The 16,062-nt window shown below is 33.0% G+C and overlaps 1 protein-coding gene across 1 annotated transcript in view; it reads left to right on the forward strand.

Annotated features, from left to right (window-relative positions):
* LOC110031190 (probable serine/threonine-protein phosphatase 2A regulatory subunit B'' subunit TON2) overlaps positions 1-16,062 on the forward strand; it is a 90,357-nt gene that overhangs the window by 14,688 nt on the left and 59,607 nt on the right. Inside the window, exon 6 of the mRNA XM_020734276.1 lies at positions 191-349. Within this exon, the coding sequence (XP_020589935.1) occupies positions 191-349 (159 nt within the window). The remainder of the gene's footprint in view (positions 1-190; positions 350-16,062) is intronic.

Below are 16,062 nucleotides of genomic sequence, written 5' to 3' on the forward strand. Positions count from 1 at the left end.
ATATATATATATATATATATATAGAGAGAGAGAGAGAGAGAGAGAGAGAGAGAGAAACTTGTGAATCGTTTTGCAAAAAAAAATTAATGGATGAGGCATATTGACAATTTTATAGGATTGTTATTCTTATTCTTCAATTTTGAATAATTTTGGACGCATGTTCTATTTCTTATGGTATATGCTTGTGCAGATGAACTATGAAGATTTCTGTCATATTGCATCGGTTTGTGCTGAACAAATTGGTTCAAAATGTCGGCGGTTCTTTAGCCCCTCAAATTTTATGAAGTTTGAGAAAGATGAATCTGGAAGGATAGCTATACTTCCGTTTTATCTCTATGTCATGAGAACGGTAAGCTATACTTTTTAACGATAATGTTACTGGATTGCTTTCCTTAAAGTTCTTTTTTTTTTTTTGGTTTTTTTTTTCTCAATTACATGACAGTATATATTTATTCCTTAAATACGATGTTGAATGGCCTAAGATCTTGCTAAGCAAATGAGACTGCTCGTTTTTTATTGCAATATATGCATCCCAGTTCATTCTTCTTTGCATTTTCATATTTATCATCCTTAACATAATTTTGGTTAGTTGTTTCATTGTATGCTCATTTAGTCTGCATGAGTATTGTATATAGTTTTCCTTTTGCATTGTGATTTTCTGCAGCTTTTTAATTCCAATACATATTCATAGGAAAGTGATGTGAGGATTCCATTTAGTTTCTTTTTAAAATTGTAATTCAATTCAGGGTTATCAAATAAATGGCATATTGCTATTGATCAATGGTAAAGTGAGTAAGATCCACTTCATAAGGATCAACTTAACTGTGAATTTGTAATTGTAAATAATAAAACAAAGTGTAAACTAAGTGATTTGAAATTTTTTATACCAAGCTGCCATTGATAATATTATCTACTTGAATAATCATGTAAATATTAAGTCTTTAGAGAGGGTTAATATTTTACTTGGTAGAATGTACAACTCACTTTTAAGGGGACTCGCAAGTGGTGTAAGGATATGTTAGTTGGGTATATGGCTTCACGAACGTAGAGTCAACTAATTAAATCATATGCATTACTTTTCATTGTTTTGCAAAATGAACAGACTAATTTACAACTTGTAAATGGAAGGAAAGTTAAACATATGGATGGAATCACTCAATTGAAGTGAAATATCACGAAGGCTATCAGCCACCTCTAGGCTCCATAACTATCTCCACATCCCAAGGACTTTGAACCATGTGCCTTAGGATGTGGTGGATGGTTATGGAGCTGATGTGGAGATAGGGGGATGGCTGATTAGGGTCGTTAGGGCTAGTGAAGGGATGAAGAGGAGGGCTTAGGTTTAAGAGGGAGAGGTTGGCCGAAAGCTCTGCATAGGAAGGAGAACCTTGGGAATGGTGGTAGTGAAGAAGAAATACGGTTTGGTGAAGGAATTGGAGGTTGCCAATACTTTTAATGATTTTGGGTTTCAATATGAGAGGCTTAGGGAGGTGAAGAGCTTGTTAATATATATTTGGGATTTGGTGGATCAACATGAAGTTGGAATGGCTGATTAGGGTTGTGAGGACTAGTGAAGGGATGAAGATGAGGGCTGGGGTTTAAGCGGGAGAGGGTGCTCAAAAGCTCTTCCTAGTGGGGAGAACATTTACATGGAAGGTCGGGGGCTTAGAATTGGGTTGTGGGGAGAGTGGAGGGGTGTGAAGGAGATGAAAAGCTAAAATTTACAAATTCAAAGAAGAATTGCTCAAGGAATTTCCAAATTTACTCAATCTAGCAATATTGTTTCCCATTATATTTCAAAATACATAAATATATTCTTTCCCTCTTTTTGCAATGAAAATTCAAAACATTCCATATTGGTTAGCTGGCAGATAGAGTTGATTTTGTAACATAGGTGAGGTGCTGGACTGAATCCTAAGACTATGGAAGGTGTTTGAACATGGCTTCTTGGAGAGTAGAGGGGTGTGATGGAGATAAAAAGCAAAACAATTACTAAAGCTAAGAAGAATTGCTTAAGCAATTTTCAAATTTATTCAAACCAGCAATAATCGATCCCATCATTTGTCAAAATACATAAATATATCCTTCCCCACTGTTTGCAATCAAAATTCAAAACATTCCATATTGGTTAGCTGGCAGATAGAGTTGATTTTTTAACTTAGGTGAGGTGCTTGGCTGAATCCTAACAGTATGAGAGGTGCTTGAATATGGCTCCTTGGAAGGTGGGGCATGTCTTGTAACTCCAACACGACTCCTTGAATTGGGGAAGTTTTGGTTGAGTAATTTGTTAAATAAATGTCCAGTGAACAATAGAATAAAAACTTAAATTGTGTAAACACTCAGTTACAACAAAACAACGAGCCTTTATCCCACTACGTGGCTACATGAATCACTTTTCTCCATTGTGTTCTATTGAGTGTCATATTTTCATTTAATTCTAATAGATTACTATCATCTTATATACAATATGCCCAAGTCTTTTTAGCTCTACCTCTGCCTTTTTAATATTAGTTGAATCTAAAACATCTAGTCTTCTAACCGGATCATCAGATGATCGATGTTTAATGTGTTTAATGTGATCAAACATAATGTGATCAAACAATCTAAGACGACTCTCTTTAATCTTGTCTGCCACTGAAGCTACACTGACCCTATCACAGATATTTTCATTTCACATTTGTCTCTAAGTGTCAAGCCAATTATTCACCTAAGTATTCTCATGTCAACAACACTTAATTTTGTTTTATGCTTCTCTTTTAAAGGCCAACATTTTGCACCATATAGCATTGCAGGTCTCACCACAATCTCATTAAATTTTTCTTTTAAGTCTAAGCGGTATTTCTCTATCACACAATAGGCCCAAGGTTTTCTTGCACTTCAACCAACCAACCTGAATTCTACTAATAACATCCCCATCTATATCACCATTACTTTGAACAATAAACTCGAGATATCTAAAACGTTCACACCTTTTAATGATTTGATCACCCATGGTTACAACCGTGCCACTAGAGCTACTACTACTAAAACTAAATTCCATGTATTCGCTTTTAGATCTTCTCCAACGAAGGCCTTTAGAATCCGATGCGGACCTCAATAATTCAAGTTATTCCTGAATTCTTTTTCTAATCTTATCCACTAGAAGGGTATCGTCGGCGAAAAACATACACTTAGGTACATCCTCCAATAAATGTCCTGTAAGAGCATCCATAACTAAAGAAAAAAAACATACGGGCTTAAAGCTGATCCTTTATGTAATCCACTTGAAATAGGACAATCCCCCTTCTGTTCGAACACAAGTAACAACTCTAGTTTACATATCTTTAATGACTTGAATAAAAGTCATAACAACACCTTGTTCTCTTAAACTCTCCAAAGGACTTCTCTTGGGACCTTACCCTATGCTTTGTTTAAATCAATAAAAAACATTTGTAGATCCTTCTGGCTCTTTTTGTACTTCTACATCAAACCTCTCAATAAATGTATAACTTTCATAGTAGACCTGCCCGACATAAATCCAAACTGATTATGAGAAATCTTCGTGTCACATCTTAACATTTGTTCAGTTACTCTCTCCCATAATTTTAAAGTATGATACATCAACTTAGTTCCTTGATAATTTGCACACTCTTGTCCTTCCCCTTTATTCTTAAAAATGAGGACCAATATACTCTTCTCCCACTCCTCAAACATCTATTTAATTTTTAAAATAATATTAAAGAGTTTAGTAAGCGAAGAAACACCTAAAGCTTTTATATATTTCCACACTTCAATTGGGGTATCTTCAAGTTTTACTGATTTTCTACCCTTATCTTTAATTAAAGCTTCCTCAACTTTTTTTTAATAATGCGATAGTAAAACTAATTATTATTATTATTATTATTAAACATATTAAGATCACTAAGATTGATCATATTTTCCGAAATTTTATTGAAAATTTATCAAAATAACTCACTCCCCTATGTTGAATATCTTCCTCTAAAAAAAAGCTTTTCAATTTTCATCTTTAATACACATTATTTGATTTAAATCTTTACTTTTCTTTTCTCTTTGTTTAGTTAGTTTATACATATATTTTTCACCCGATTTAGTATCCTAATTTCTTATAGATCTCTAAAAGTAGAATTTTGAGTGCCACAAATTGTTCTTTTTCACTCCTTACGAACCACCTTATAATTTCTCAGTTCTCTAAGCTTTTACATTTAAATTAATTTTTATAACAATTTATTATATTTTAGCTTTGCTTGCATATAATTCTTCCACCATCATTTATTTTTATTTATAATTTTTTTTTCTTTTGAGTCACCAAATGCATTATTTGCCACTTGTTTAATAGTGCTATTTACTTTATCTCACTTAGAGCTAGCATCTTTACGAACATTTCATATCTTGAAATCTTGAAATTTACTCATAAAAATAATTTTATTTGTCTTTTAGGTGCCCCCATCTAATTTTATAATAAAATTTTATTGTATTCTTTATTTTACAATTCGTCTTAATATTCAAAACTAATAATCGATGCTGAGTATTTAAATTTTCATTTTGAATGACCATATAATCTTTACATTCTTGACGATCTCTTTTTTTCATAAGAAAGTAATCAATTCTTATGAGTAATAATACGCTCATCTCATTTCTTAAATAAAGTATTAACAATAACAAAATCATACGTTAAAACAAAATTTAATGTAGTTATATTTTTTTCTTTAATCACTCCAAAACCTTAGCTATCATAAATATTTCTAAAATCTTCTACCACTATCAACATGCCTATTTAAATATCATTCAATAAAAATTCTTTGTTTAAGGGATATCATTTGTGTTAAATCTTCTAGGTCATTCGAGAATTTTTCTTTTAACTCTATATCTAAATCTATCTGAGGAGCATAAACACTTATAACATTAAAAATCTTGGAGGTCATTTGGTTGAGTGAATTTGTACAGTAAATCTTTTGTAGAGATTTGGGAAAATTCTGTGTTTGGTATGAAAATTTACAAATACAATGTAAAGTTTTAATGAATTTGAAGTTTACACCATAGTTCATTTTAACTGAATTTTGAATTTAACTGATTTGCCTGAATTTGAATTACATCAATCATGTAAAACGCTATAGGCTCGTCGCCACCCCTCGCTCACCTTCTTCTCCCGTCGCCCGCCTGGCCCCACCCCCCCTGGCCACCTCTGCTCCCCACAGCTAGCCGCGTAACCCCATTCCGCACTCGTCACCACCCACCTACCAACCGCCCGCCTTAGCTGCTCGTCGCCGTCGTCATTGCCCGTTGCATGCCACCTTTCGCCGTTGCATCACTCCGCCGCTTGCTGCCCGTGGTCTGCCACCAATAACCCGACGCTCTCTGCAATCTTCCTTTGGCCGCTGTTGCTTAGCACCAGTCTCCTTCGTCAACCGCCACCCGCCGACCGCGTGTCGCTGCCCACTGCCTTTTATCCAAGTAAATACATTATTTTCAATTTGCTTCAAACCAAATAAAATAATATGAAGTATTAACTTTATTTTACAGCGAACTAAACAACTCGAAATTATAGTACTCTGAAAATCTTTTAAATAACATTTTATTTTTAGCAAACCATACGCCCTAAGTATCAACAACAATCTTCAGAATTATAATTTTATCTTCACTTATATTAATTTTTACAACATTATTTTTTGAACTCTTATCTATAATTAACCTACACCATTTCTAGTTTGATATCTACCTAAATATCTAAGTTTAAACCCCAAGGTGTCAATCTCCTTAGCATTTTCTCTAACTCATGTATTTTCGTGAATACACAAGATATTTTTCTTTCTATGAACCATGATATCTATTAATTCCATTAATTTATCTATAAAGGTACTTAAATTTTTAAAATCCAATTTTAATATTAGTTTCATAAACTAAATTCTTTGTTCACATTCATCAGAATGTGGGAACTCTTACTTATTTGATACTACACCCGGGCGCCGGTGTAGCGGTCAGTCCTTGCACACTTTTCACTGTATTTAAGTCATACAACGCTTCGTTTCCAGAGGATGCTCTAGCATTTACTGAAGAATTTAAAGGATTCATGTCATGATCTTTTGACAAAAAATTTATGTTGGTGGCCGCCTACTTAACACAACTTTCATTTTTCATATCCGGGGCTTAAGACTCTACAATGATAATGTTTTGAAAAAAAAATTTACTAATTTTCAATGAACACATTTAATTTCAATATACACCTCAAATGAGGTTAAAATAATTGTTGTGCAAAGTTGTGGAAGAAATTGGGCAAATAAGTTTATAGATAAGTGAAATATAATGAGCTTGATGAAGAAGTTTAAAATGACAAACTCAAAATGAAACTAAGCTTACAAAATAAAATCTATGATCACATATAATTTTACCTCAGGGAGAATTGGCATATGCTTAATTTGCTAGATGAAATCTTTAAGAAAGGAAAATTTAGAGAGCAAGATGCTGCATGGAGTTTATCCTATAGTTTCAAGAGAAATTTCTTTACCAACTGAGTTCTAATTATAGAAGAAAGGATGAATTTTATTCAGAATAATTGCAAGTTTCATTTGAATTTCATTTCCCATCATCTGATGAAAATTAGTGGAATTTTTACTCTTTGAAAGTATGGATTTGATCTGAAATGTTTTCCTAAATCTACTCAAAATTGATTTAGGATGTCATAATAGGCTTAGACTAGGACATGGTAAGATATAAAAGATTTACAAATATCTAAAAGAATCTCTTCTTAAAAGCTTTACTTTTTCAAAGGAAATTAAGATATGCCATAATAAAGTCATGAGCTTTAAATATTTGTATTAGCTATATTAACTCTATTTTCTTTTGTTTGCTTGGCATAAACTTATATTTACATAAAACTATCTAGAGAGTTGTCATAAACCTTTTGGAGCACTTTCTCAGCAACCCTTGGATTACACTATTCCATCATCTTCAATCACATAGAAATGTGTTATATTTTTCAGAAAAACCTGTATCTATAAATGACCTTGAAGGCAAATGGTTAGCTCACACACATTAGTAGTTACCATTTTTAAGAATTACTCAAAATCAATATATGGTATAACATAAGTCCACAACTTTTAAAAAATTGAGAGTTTTTTTTAATATTTTTTATGCAAGGACTTCAATGGAAAAATAGAAAGAAAGAGACACCTACAAATCCACACCCTTATTCATCCATCAGGTCAAATTATTCTTCCAAAGACTTTGATTTCTGAAAGCAAATAGACAGCTACAATCAAACACACTTGAAAGGAAAATTATAGCAAACATGACACAAACTCACACTAGGGCTCGATCCATAGGTGCTAGAGGTCAGCTAGATGGTCGGGAATGGCTGAATGGATTGTGGATGGGTGGGACAACAATAGGAGGGATGATTGAATTGTGTTGGCAGCAAAGTGGAGGGCTGGGACAGTGACTGCGTTTGGTAAAGGCTGTGTACTGCAGGAAAACAAGAGGAGTGCAATTGATTGTGGGGGCAGCAATCGAGGACTATAGGGGCGGGAGGATAGGCTGCAATCCGAGCAGCAACAAGTTGGAATGATGGTTTAACAAGAGTAAACAGAAGATTTGTTATTTTTTGGTTCGTGGCAGCAAGGATTGGCGAGTAGGAGTGATGCAGGAAGGTCAGGGAACGGTGGAGGTGGCTATGTGGGATGCTAGTATGGCAGGGAAGGAAGGGAGGCGGTTAGAATTGGGGAAACTGTTGGAAAAAAAACAGTAGTTGCTATCTTGGGCAGCTGCAGCAGGGACAAAGCGGTTAGGAGTGACGTTGGGAGTATGTAGAAGGGGATAAGGATGATAATTGACCGCTACTTTATTTACGGTACACATAGTGATTTAGGAATTTAATATTATAATTTTAAAATACATTTTATAACTCAAGATTTACCACAATTAAATATTATTCACTAGGTTTTAATGCAACTACACGTATCGTTCAAGTAATATAGGATTTTCTTTAAACCTTATTATCGATCCCACAGGGAAGACATTAAATTATACAAACTTAAGAAAAGCTCTACTAGAATTTAAGGACTCTTAGCTAGGAAATAGGTTTGATGTTTGATGTAGACTAAGGAATTCTACTAAACCATTTCTACAGTTCTAAGTTTACTAAACAGTTAAAAACACCAGGCTAAATTAAGCAAAAAGTTCAGGCTAAGAGGTTACCTCCCCTGTAATGAAACTAGTAGCTAGCGTAGGTGTAAATCTACTGGAATTTCTAAATAAATTTATGACAAATATGAGCATATATATTCCTTTACCCTTTTTTAAGTGCATAAAGAAACTAGGTTAACATAAGAATTGTTTCTGCCTGTCACTCTAGAAATCTCTTAATTATCCTCGTTAAAATAATCTCCCTAAATATTTGCACTAATTTAAGGACCACTTTTCCTTCACCATATAGATTAGTGTGATTTTCATCAGTTGTTTGAAACCATAGCCCTCTCAGATCTTATGGGTTCACAACGAATTTTAACACTATAACTGACCAAATTGCAACGTAAATGAAGTTCAAATGAAAAACCATCATGATTACTAAATTAACATGATTCCAATTAAATTTACTCCCTAGACATGCTGCTATTTCATCATAAAAGGAAGGAAATAAGTAAACTACTCAGATTTCATGGAGAAAACCACAAATCATAACATATTATATTAAAACAAAGTCAAGTACTATGAATTACTTTAATGCATGACAATGAAAATACAAAGAACCTATATTCTTCCCTGAGAAATGAAGAAATCTCCACTCCAAAATTTTCTCCTTACAATCTTACAATACTTCCTTACACCTCTCACAAATATCTCACATAAAATATAGAAAAAGAAAAGAAACTCTCACTTTTCCTCTCTTCTTCTCTTCAACTTTATTCTCTCCAGGCTACTCTAATGTCTCCTCCTCGTCTCCCCCCTGATTCCCTGAAGAAAAAAAAAACCCTCCTTTTCGTGTGAAAAACTGTTGGGCGCCTAGGCGCTACTCTCTCTGTCGGCTGACAATTTGAACTTGCGCCTATGCGCCAATATGTGGCGCCTAGGCACCACTTTCTCTGTAAACTCTACGGTGTTCGGCGCTTAAGCACCAAGCGCTGGCGCCATGGCGCCATGGAGTGACGCCTAAGCTCCAGAAGCCGGTCCCTAAGCGCCAGTTCAGGTCCAAACCTTCTTTGCTCCATTTTCTTTGTTTTGCTCTGTTTCGCTGTAGTTCGCTCCAATTGCTTAAGCTATTATACCTGCAACCAAAAACATTAAAATACATTTCATTAAAGTGCAATATGATCAAATAACTGAGTATAAAATGCAGGAGGAAAATTAACCCGTTAAAGGACATGTCAATAATCACCACTTCGGGAAAGAGATACCTCCTAAGAACTACTCAAACCCTCAAATACAACCTTCAAAGGGAGAAACAAACACCGACGGCTGTCATGAGCAGAAACATGACCAAATCTCTTTCTAAACTCTAATACAACACATATATTGGAAAAGGCTGGAAATGAATGAATGATAATATAAAAGAAAGCATAAGAAAGGAAAACAAGACTATTTCAGTTTGTCTCCTGCTATAGCGAATCCCACGGTATTGTAGCAGCTATAGTATCGTGGAAATATTTGTGTGGGACGCTCATGCGTCACCTTCATAGTTATCATTTTTAAAATTTACTCCATATCAATATATGTTATAACATGTGTCAACACAATTTTTAAAAAATTGAATGTTTTCCTATATTTTTGATGTGAAGGCATAATTGGAAAAATCGAAAGAAAGAGACGACTACAAATCCACATCCTTTTTCATCCATCAGGTCAAATTATTCTTCAAAAGATTTTAATTTCAATGAATTTCTTTCCTCATCTTCCTCTCTCTTTCTCTTTCTCAACTTCATTATCAATTCATCTCTGTGTGCGTGTGTTTTAGTATTTATCTTTTATCAATATTTATATCTATATATTATATTTTTAGCCATAATGAAGAAAATTTCAATCATTTTTATAGTATATCTTGTGGCTGAAATTTCATTTCAAAATAGAACTCTCAAAATTATGTATTCTTGGGGCATTTACATACTTACCGCAAAACTCTTATATATTTACATGCTAGCACCAAAACTTCCATATTTAAATTCCTGGCACTCAAATCTTTGGCATTACATCATAAATACCATTATTAATAACTTTTAAAAGTAGAATACCTTTTTCATGCATAGTTTATAACACCAAAGTGTTATAAATGTAAATATCAAATTTTAGGTGTTAGATATGTATATGCATAAGTCTTTTGTGGCATGTATGTAAATTTCCCTTTATTCTTAGGATGTGGTGACCTTGTTTTGAATGGAAGCCTTCTCCAATTTTTAAATAAAATTATATTTAGAAATCTTTAGTTGTAAATTATGTTCTTTCTCAAGTCCTCCTGAATGTATTATTTTAATTTCTAGATCAAGTTATGTTTGTTTGTTTTTAGTCTTTAAATTTGTGACACCAGTTCATGGTAGCAATGATGCCAATCATATTTTCTTGCAGTGAGAATACTCTTCATTTCAAAATTAAATGGTGTGCAGAGGTGTTAACATTGGCCTATATGCTGTAATGAAATTAAAAAGAGAGTAATATTAATAAATTTCAAATATCGTTTTGCTGTTTTGCTAAATTTATAATGCCTTTTAGATCAAATTTGATCATATTAATTTTTTCTTGCACATGTGAGAAAGAATGTTCCATTATTAAACATTCACAAACTGAAATCCTGTTTTCAAATGATATGTGATTGAGGATGAAGAGAACACTAATAGGATTATGTTGCCAAAGCATATTACATTATGTAAAGATATATGTTTTGATTATTTTATTTTTGTTTTTTCTTGGTTATATTGTGGACTTTAACGTACTTTCTGATTTTTTTTTTACTTTTGAAATTGTTGGAAATTTTTAAGAAGGATGTGCATTACACTTGCGTGTTTCCTAGTAATGATAAAATGATAGGATTGAAATTAATGCTCGTTGGATTTTTAGGAAGTTTTTATTTTAGTATATTTTATTATTAGATATTTTCTATTTGTAGAATGTAGTATTATTGAAATTTCATAATTCCTGTTTTATTCTTTTATCATTGGGGTTATGGCGATTTTTTAACTTGTCAAATGTGGGAGCCATCCCTCTCTATTTATCTTGTAATCTTTTTGTATGAAATTCAAGAGGAATAATTATTTTTTCCCTTCCAAAACTTATATGGTATTAGAGCCACAATTTGCCCTTGAAATTGCGTTTGAAATCTTTCAGTTGTCAGTTTAGGAGTTTCACTTCACTTTGCTTCTACTTGAGATCATTATGTACCGTGTTAGGGCCCAAACGTCAGTCTGCAAGTTCTTTTGGCCCCTCACGACTTCTTTTGCGACTTTTCTTTGACAAGTTTTGCTCGGGATTTTTCTCTGTTCCGCACGGCTGCAGTTGGAACGAAACTCCTCACCACTTTCTTTAGCGTCGTTTGCAGGTTGAGTCCGTACCAAACTCATATTGTCTTTCTTTTCCACTGCACGTGCTGCTCTTCTCAGTTCTGAGGATGTCGTATAAGTCAGCAATGATGCATGGAGTTCAGAGAAATCATACCACATCAAATAACTCCAATAATTCCGAAACCACATTACCCCACCCTACAGCTCATTTCATGGATGTATCAGATGAGTATTATTCCCAGAACCCACCTCCTTATCTCACAGTTATAAAATTCAACGAGTACAACTTCTTAGAGTGGGTCAAATTATAAAATTATTGATCGACAAGAGCGAAAATCTGGATTTAATAGGAAAAAATGTAAAATCTATTGCTAGCAATCCTAATCAGAAAAAAATGGCAGTCCAAAAATTTGTTCGTTATGACTTGGCTTATCAACTCCATGGAATCAACCTTAGAAAAGCCATGTCTATTTCTTCCCATTACTCGAGATATTTGAGAGGTTGTTCAAAATCTCTCTATTCAAAATTGGAAAATTCTTCCTGAATTTTTGAATTGAAAACTCAACATTAGAAATCAAAACAAAACGATCGTGATGTTACTACATATTACGACTTGGTAGCATTTTGGCAGAAACTTAATCTATATTATGATGATGTTTGGGAGAATTCGAATGATTATGCTCGCCACAGGAAGAGAAGAAAAAAATGGAGTCTACATGTTCCTAGTCGTCCTTAATCTAAGTTTCGACGAAGTCTGATGTCGCATCCTCAGAAAAAAATTATGCACTGTAAGTGTAACACCGAATCTTCTTGTTTCATTGACAAGTGAACTCAACTCTTATGTCAAAAGTGGTTGACACTAGCAAAGAAGGGGCGTATGAAATCATGGTAAACTTGCAAACTGGAAATCAAAATCCAAGCGTGAAGGTCAAGCTTATCAAACCACTATTAAAGAAACTCAGGAGCCTCCTACTAACTCGATTGCATATCATTTCACCAAAGAGCAATTAGTGCACTTAAACAAATTATTTTAATATCTAGAATTATACCTGACTCTATCTTACTCCTTGTATAAAAGTATAACTCTTTAGTCATTGTTTTGTTAGGTGTTATTCATAATTTTTTTATTCTTGAATAATTGATTCAGGCACAACAAATGACATGATTGGTTGTTCTAAATTATTTTCCTCTTATAAGCCTTGTGCAGGCAATAAAAAGATCAAAATCACTTATGTTTCTCTCTTGTTAATTATTGTGATAAGAACCGTCAAATTTTCCTCGTTGTTGTAAACACTTCACGATGTTTTTCATGTTCCTATCTATCATGTAATTTATTGTCCATTAATAAAATATTGTTGATCATGAATGTCAAGCAAACTTTTATTCTTGTTGTGAGTTTTAGGAATTGACAACGGGAATGATGATTGACAGTGCTAAGGAAAAATATTGACTCTACTATTTTGACGATGGACTTGACTCGAATAAACAATGTAAAAATAATGGTTTAAATTGTTTCTGTTTCTAAAGATAATGAAATTATGTTATGATAATTAATGTTAATTCATCCTAGTTTTTAGTATCTAAAATACTTGTTTATCAAATTATTTTAAAATAAAAATTGTCCTTTTTTTAATGCGAAGTTTATCAATTTGTTAAACATCATAGTGTATTTTTTTCTCTACAAATACACAAACCAACTGTATTATTTACTCTGATTTATAGTAATAATATTTGGGAGCCCTGTAATAACCTTACACATTTTGGGAAAAAAATGTTGACTTTCATTTATGATCACAATAGGTTAAGTTGGGCTAATTTAATGAAAAAAAAATTTGAAGTGAAATTAATTTTCAAAAACTTTTACACCGTGATATAAACATAATTTCAAAATTTTACTTAAATATTCTAAGGGGATGACCAAAAGTACTTCAAAAATACATTGGGTTAATTGTTTTCTCAAAGAAAGAATAATTCATCAAAACTCTTGTTGACACTCCACTAGAAAATGATGTAACTGAAAGAAAAATAGCAAACACTTGTTGGAAGTATCTTGAGCATTACTATTTACAAATCAGATACCTAAATATTTTTTAGGTGAAGTCGTTCTTACGCCTATTTTTCTCATAAATATAACACTTAACAAGGTTTTAAGCTTTGAAACATCTTTTGATGTTTTCAATTTTTTTTTTCAAAGAATCTAATCTCATCTCATTACCTTTAAAAATATTTGGGTGTATTGTTTTTATGCACATTCATAATCAAGGAAAACTTGAATCTCAAGCTAAAAAACGTGTTTGTTGGTTATTCTCTTAACCAAAAGGGGTATAAATGTTTTGATCCCAATTCTAAAAAAATTGTTTTTTATCATTGATGTCACCTTTTTTTAATTACTACATTTTTTTTCACCTCATCTTCATGGGGGAACAAAACAAAGATTTAACTATTAAGTTTTAGGATTTTGTTTTTCAAATAGAAGACGCCTAAAATAGTATATCCCCATTCTTGATTGTCTAACAAGAAAATCTAAACAATATTATATCAAGAGAGAGGAGATCGAGTTTTTTAGACATTGAAGTTTTTATAATGCCATTTCATGGTGTTCATAACAAAGAAAAGCAAGAAGCAAAATTATGATAGTGGTGCTATTTGATGTTGTCTACTCGCGGTTGAGGATAACATAAAAGAAAGGATCTACAAATTCTTTGCAATAGCCCCGAATCCACGAACCCAGGTAATCTCCTCATTAATCCTCTACCACATGTTTGGTCCACTTCATCTTCTAGTTCCGCGTCATCTTAGTCCTAAATCCGAGCCTAGTATGTATCCATAGTGTAATGAGTCTAGATTTTTCATTTGGGAAATGTTTTGCACCCAATGTCGTTGTCCCATTATGTATTGTATGAAAAATCTCTCACCTACTTTCCATGCTTTTACCTCACAATTGTTGTGTATGGAAATTTTTAATATTGTGCAGGATGCTCTGATAATTCCTTATTGAAAGGAGGCTATTTTTGAGGAGATGAAAGCTCTTGAAAAGAATGACACGTGAGAAATAATTGATCTACATGGATGAAAGATAATTGTCAGGTGCAAAATGGGTGTTTACAATTACATATAATTTTGATGGCCCTGAACAGTATAAAGCTTGGCTGGTTGTCAAAAAATTTACGCCATGTCATTGATTATTTAGGCCATAGTCGCAAAACTAAACTCTCTAAGGGTTCTTTTGTTACTTACAACTAATTTTGACCGGCCCCTATAACAGTTTGATATAAAGAATGTCTTTCTCAAATGAGACTTGGTGGAAAAAGTGTATATTGATGCACCACCGTGATTTGGTGAGTAGTTCTCCATAGAAGTGTATAAATTATTAAAATCCATATAAAAGTTGAAGCAGCCACCAAAAGCATTGTTTGAGAAATTTATCCTATTTATTAAAGGTCAGCGGTATTACTCAAAAGCAAGGAGATCATACGATATTTTTCATACTTTCAAATGAAGGGAAGATAACCATATTGAGTGCGTATGTGAATGATATTATTTTCATCGAAAATGATGCATATGAGATGATATGCTTGAAGATTTTCCTAGTATATGTTTCTGAAACCAATGACTTAGTATCTCTGAGATATTTTGTTGGCATGGAGGTTACTCGATCGAAGAAAGGAATTATTATCTCCCAACAAAACTATGTTTTTGTTCTTCCCAAGGAATCGAAGAAAAGATTGTTGTCTCCCAACAAAACTATGTTTTTTATCTTCTCAAGGAAACTGGGATCAGTGAGTATAGATCTGCAGACACTCCAATTGATTGTCGGCCGTTTTATTGTCCAACCTTTGTGATTTGAAAAAGAGTGATGATTTTGTGCTTTTAAAAATAATTTAAATATAAATATAACCTTTTTTGATTTTTTAAATGTAACATTTTAATTTTAAAATAGGTAAGACCAGGCGGGGCTCACATTTTAAATAGTTTAGATGATTGAATATAATACTACAGGTAATACACTTATCCCGACGAATAAATATATCACTTGTAATGAGAATTCAATCACCTAGACTAAAGAATTTGTGGCATCCGTTTTAGTCTGCGAAATATTTTATTTGCCGACAAGTTCCCCTATCTAACATAAAAATTAGATAGATTTTATTTGGGTTCCTGGTTCCCTATAGAGGCAAGCCCCTATAGTTAATTACATCTTAAATGATCGAAATCACTTAAGATAACTCTCGATTAAGATCAGGTGGTTTTGGTTTCAAGATTTCAAAGTTTAGGTTTTCACGATTTGACATAAAAAAATCAAATGAGAATGACTCAAAATAGGAACAATTATTTTAGGAATTCAAATAAAGAAAAGTAGGGGATATCACAGATCTAGGGAAAACCCCAGTGACCTCCCAACTATCCTATTGTTTGGCTTTATGTCTTTGAAGTGATGATTATTTGATATTTCAATCCTGTAAATTATTTAAGATTTAGGACTTATATTTGCTCAATGTCGGACTGTGCAAATAGCCTAAAAAGACAGGAGGATTTACACCGTACCGTACGGTAACCTCGAAATCCTAAAACGTTAGGACTTATA

Source organism: Phalaenopsis equestris, unplaced genomic scaffold (genome assembly GCF_001263595.1).
Source record: "Phalaenopsis equestris unplaced genomic scaffold, ASM126359v1 Scaffold000787, whole genome shotgun sequence".
NCBI lineage: Eukaryota > Viridiplantae > Streptophyta > Magnoliopsida > Asparagales > Orchidaceae > Phalaenopsis > Phalaenopsis equestris.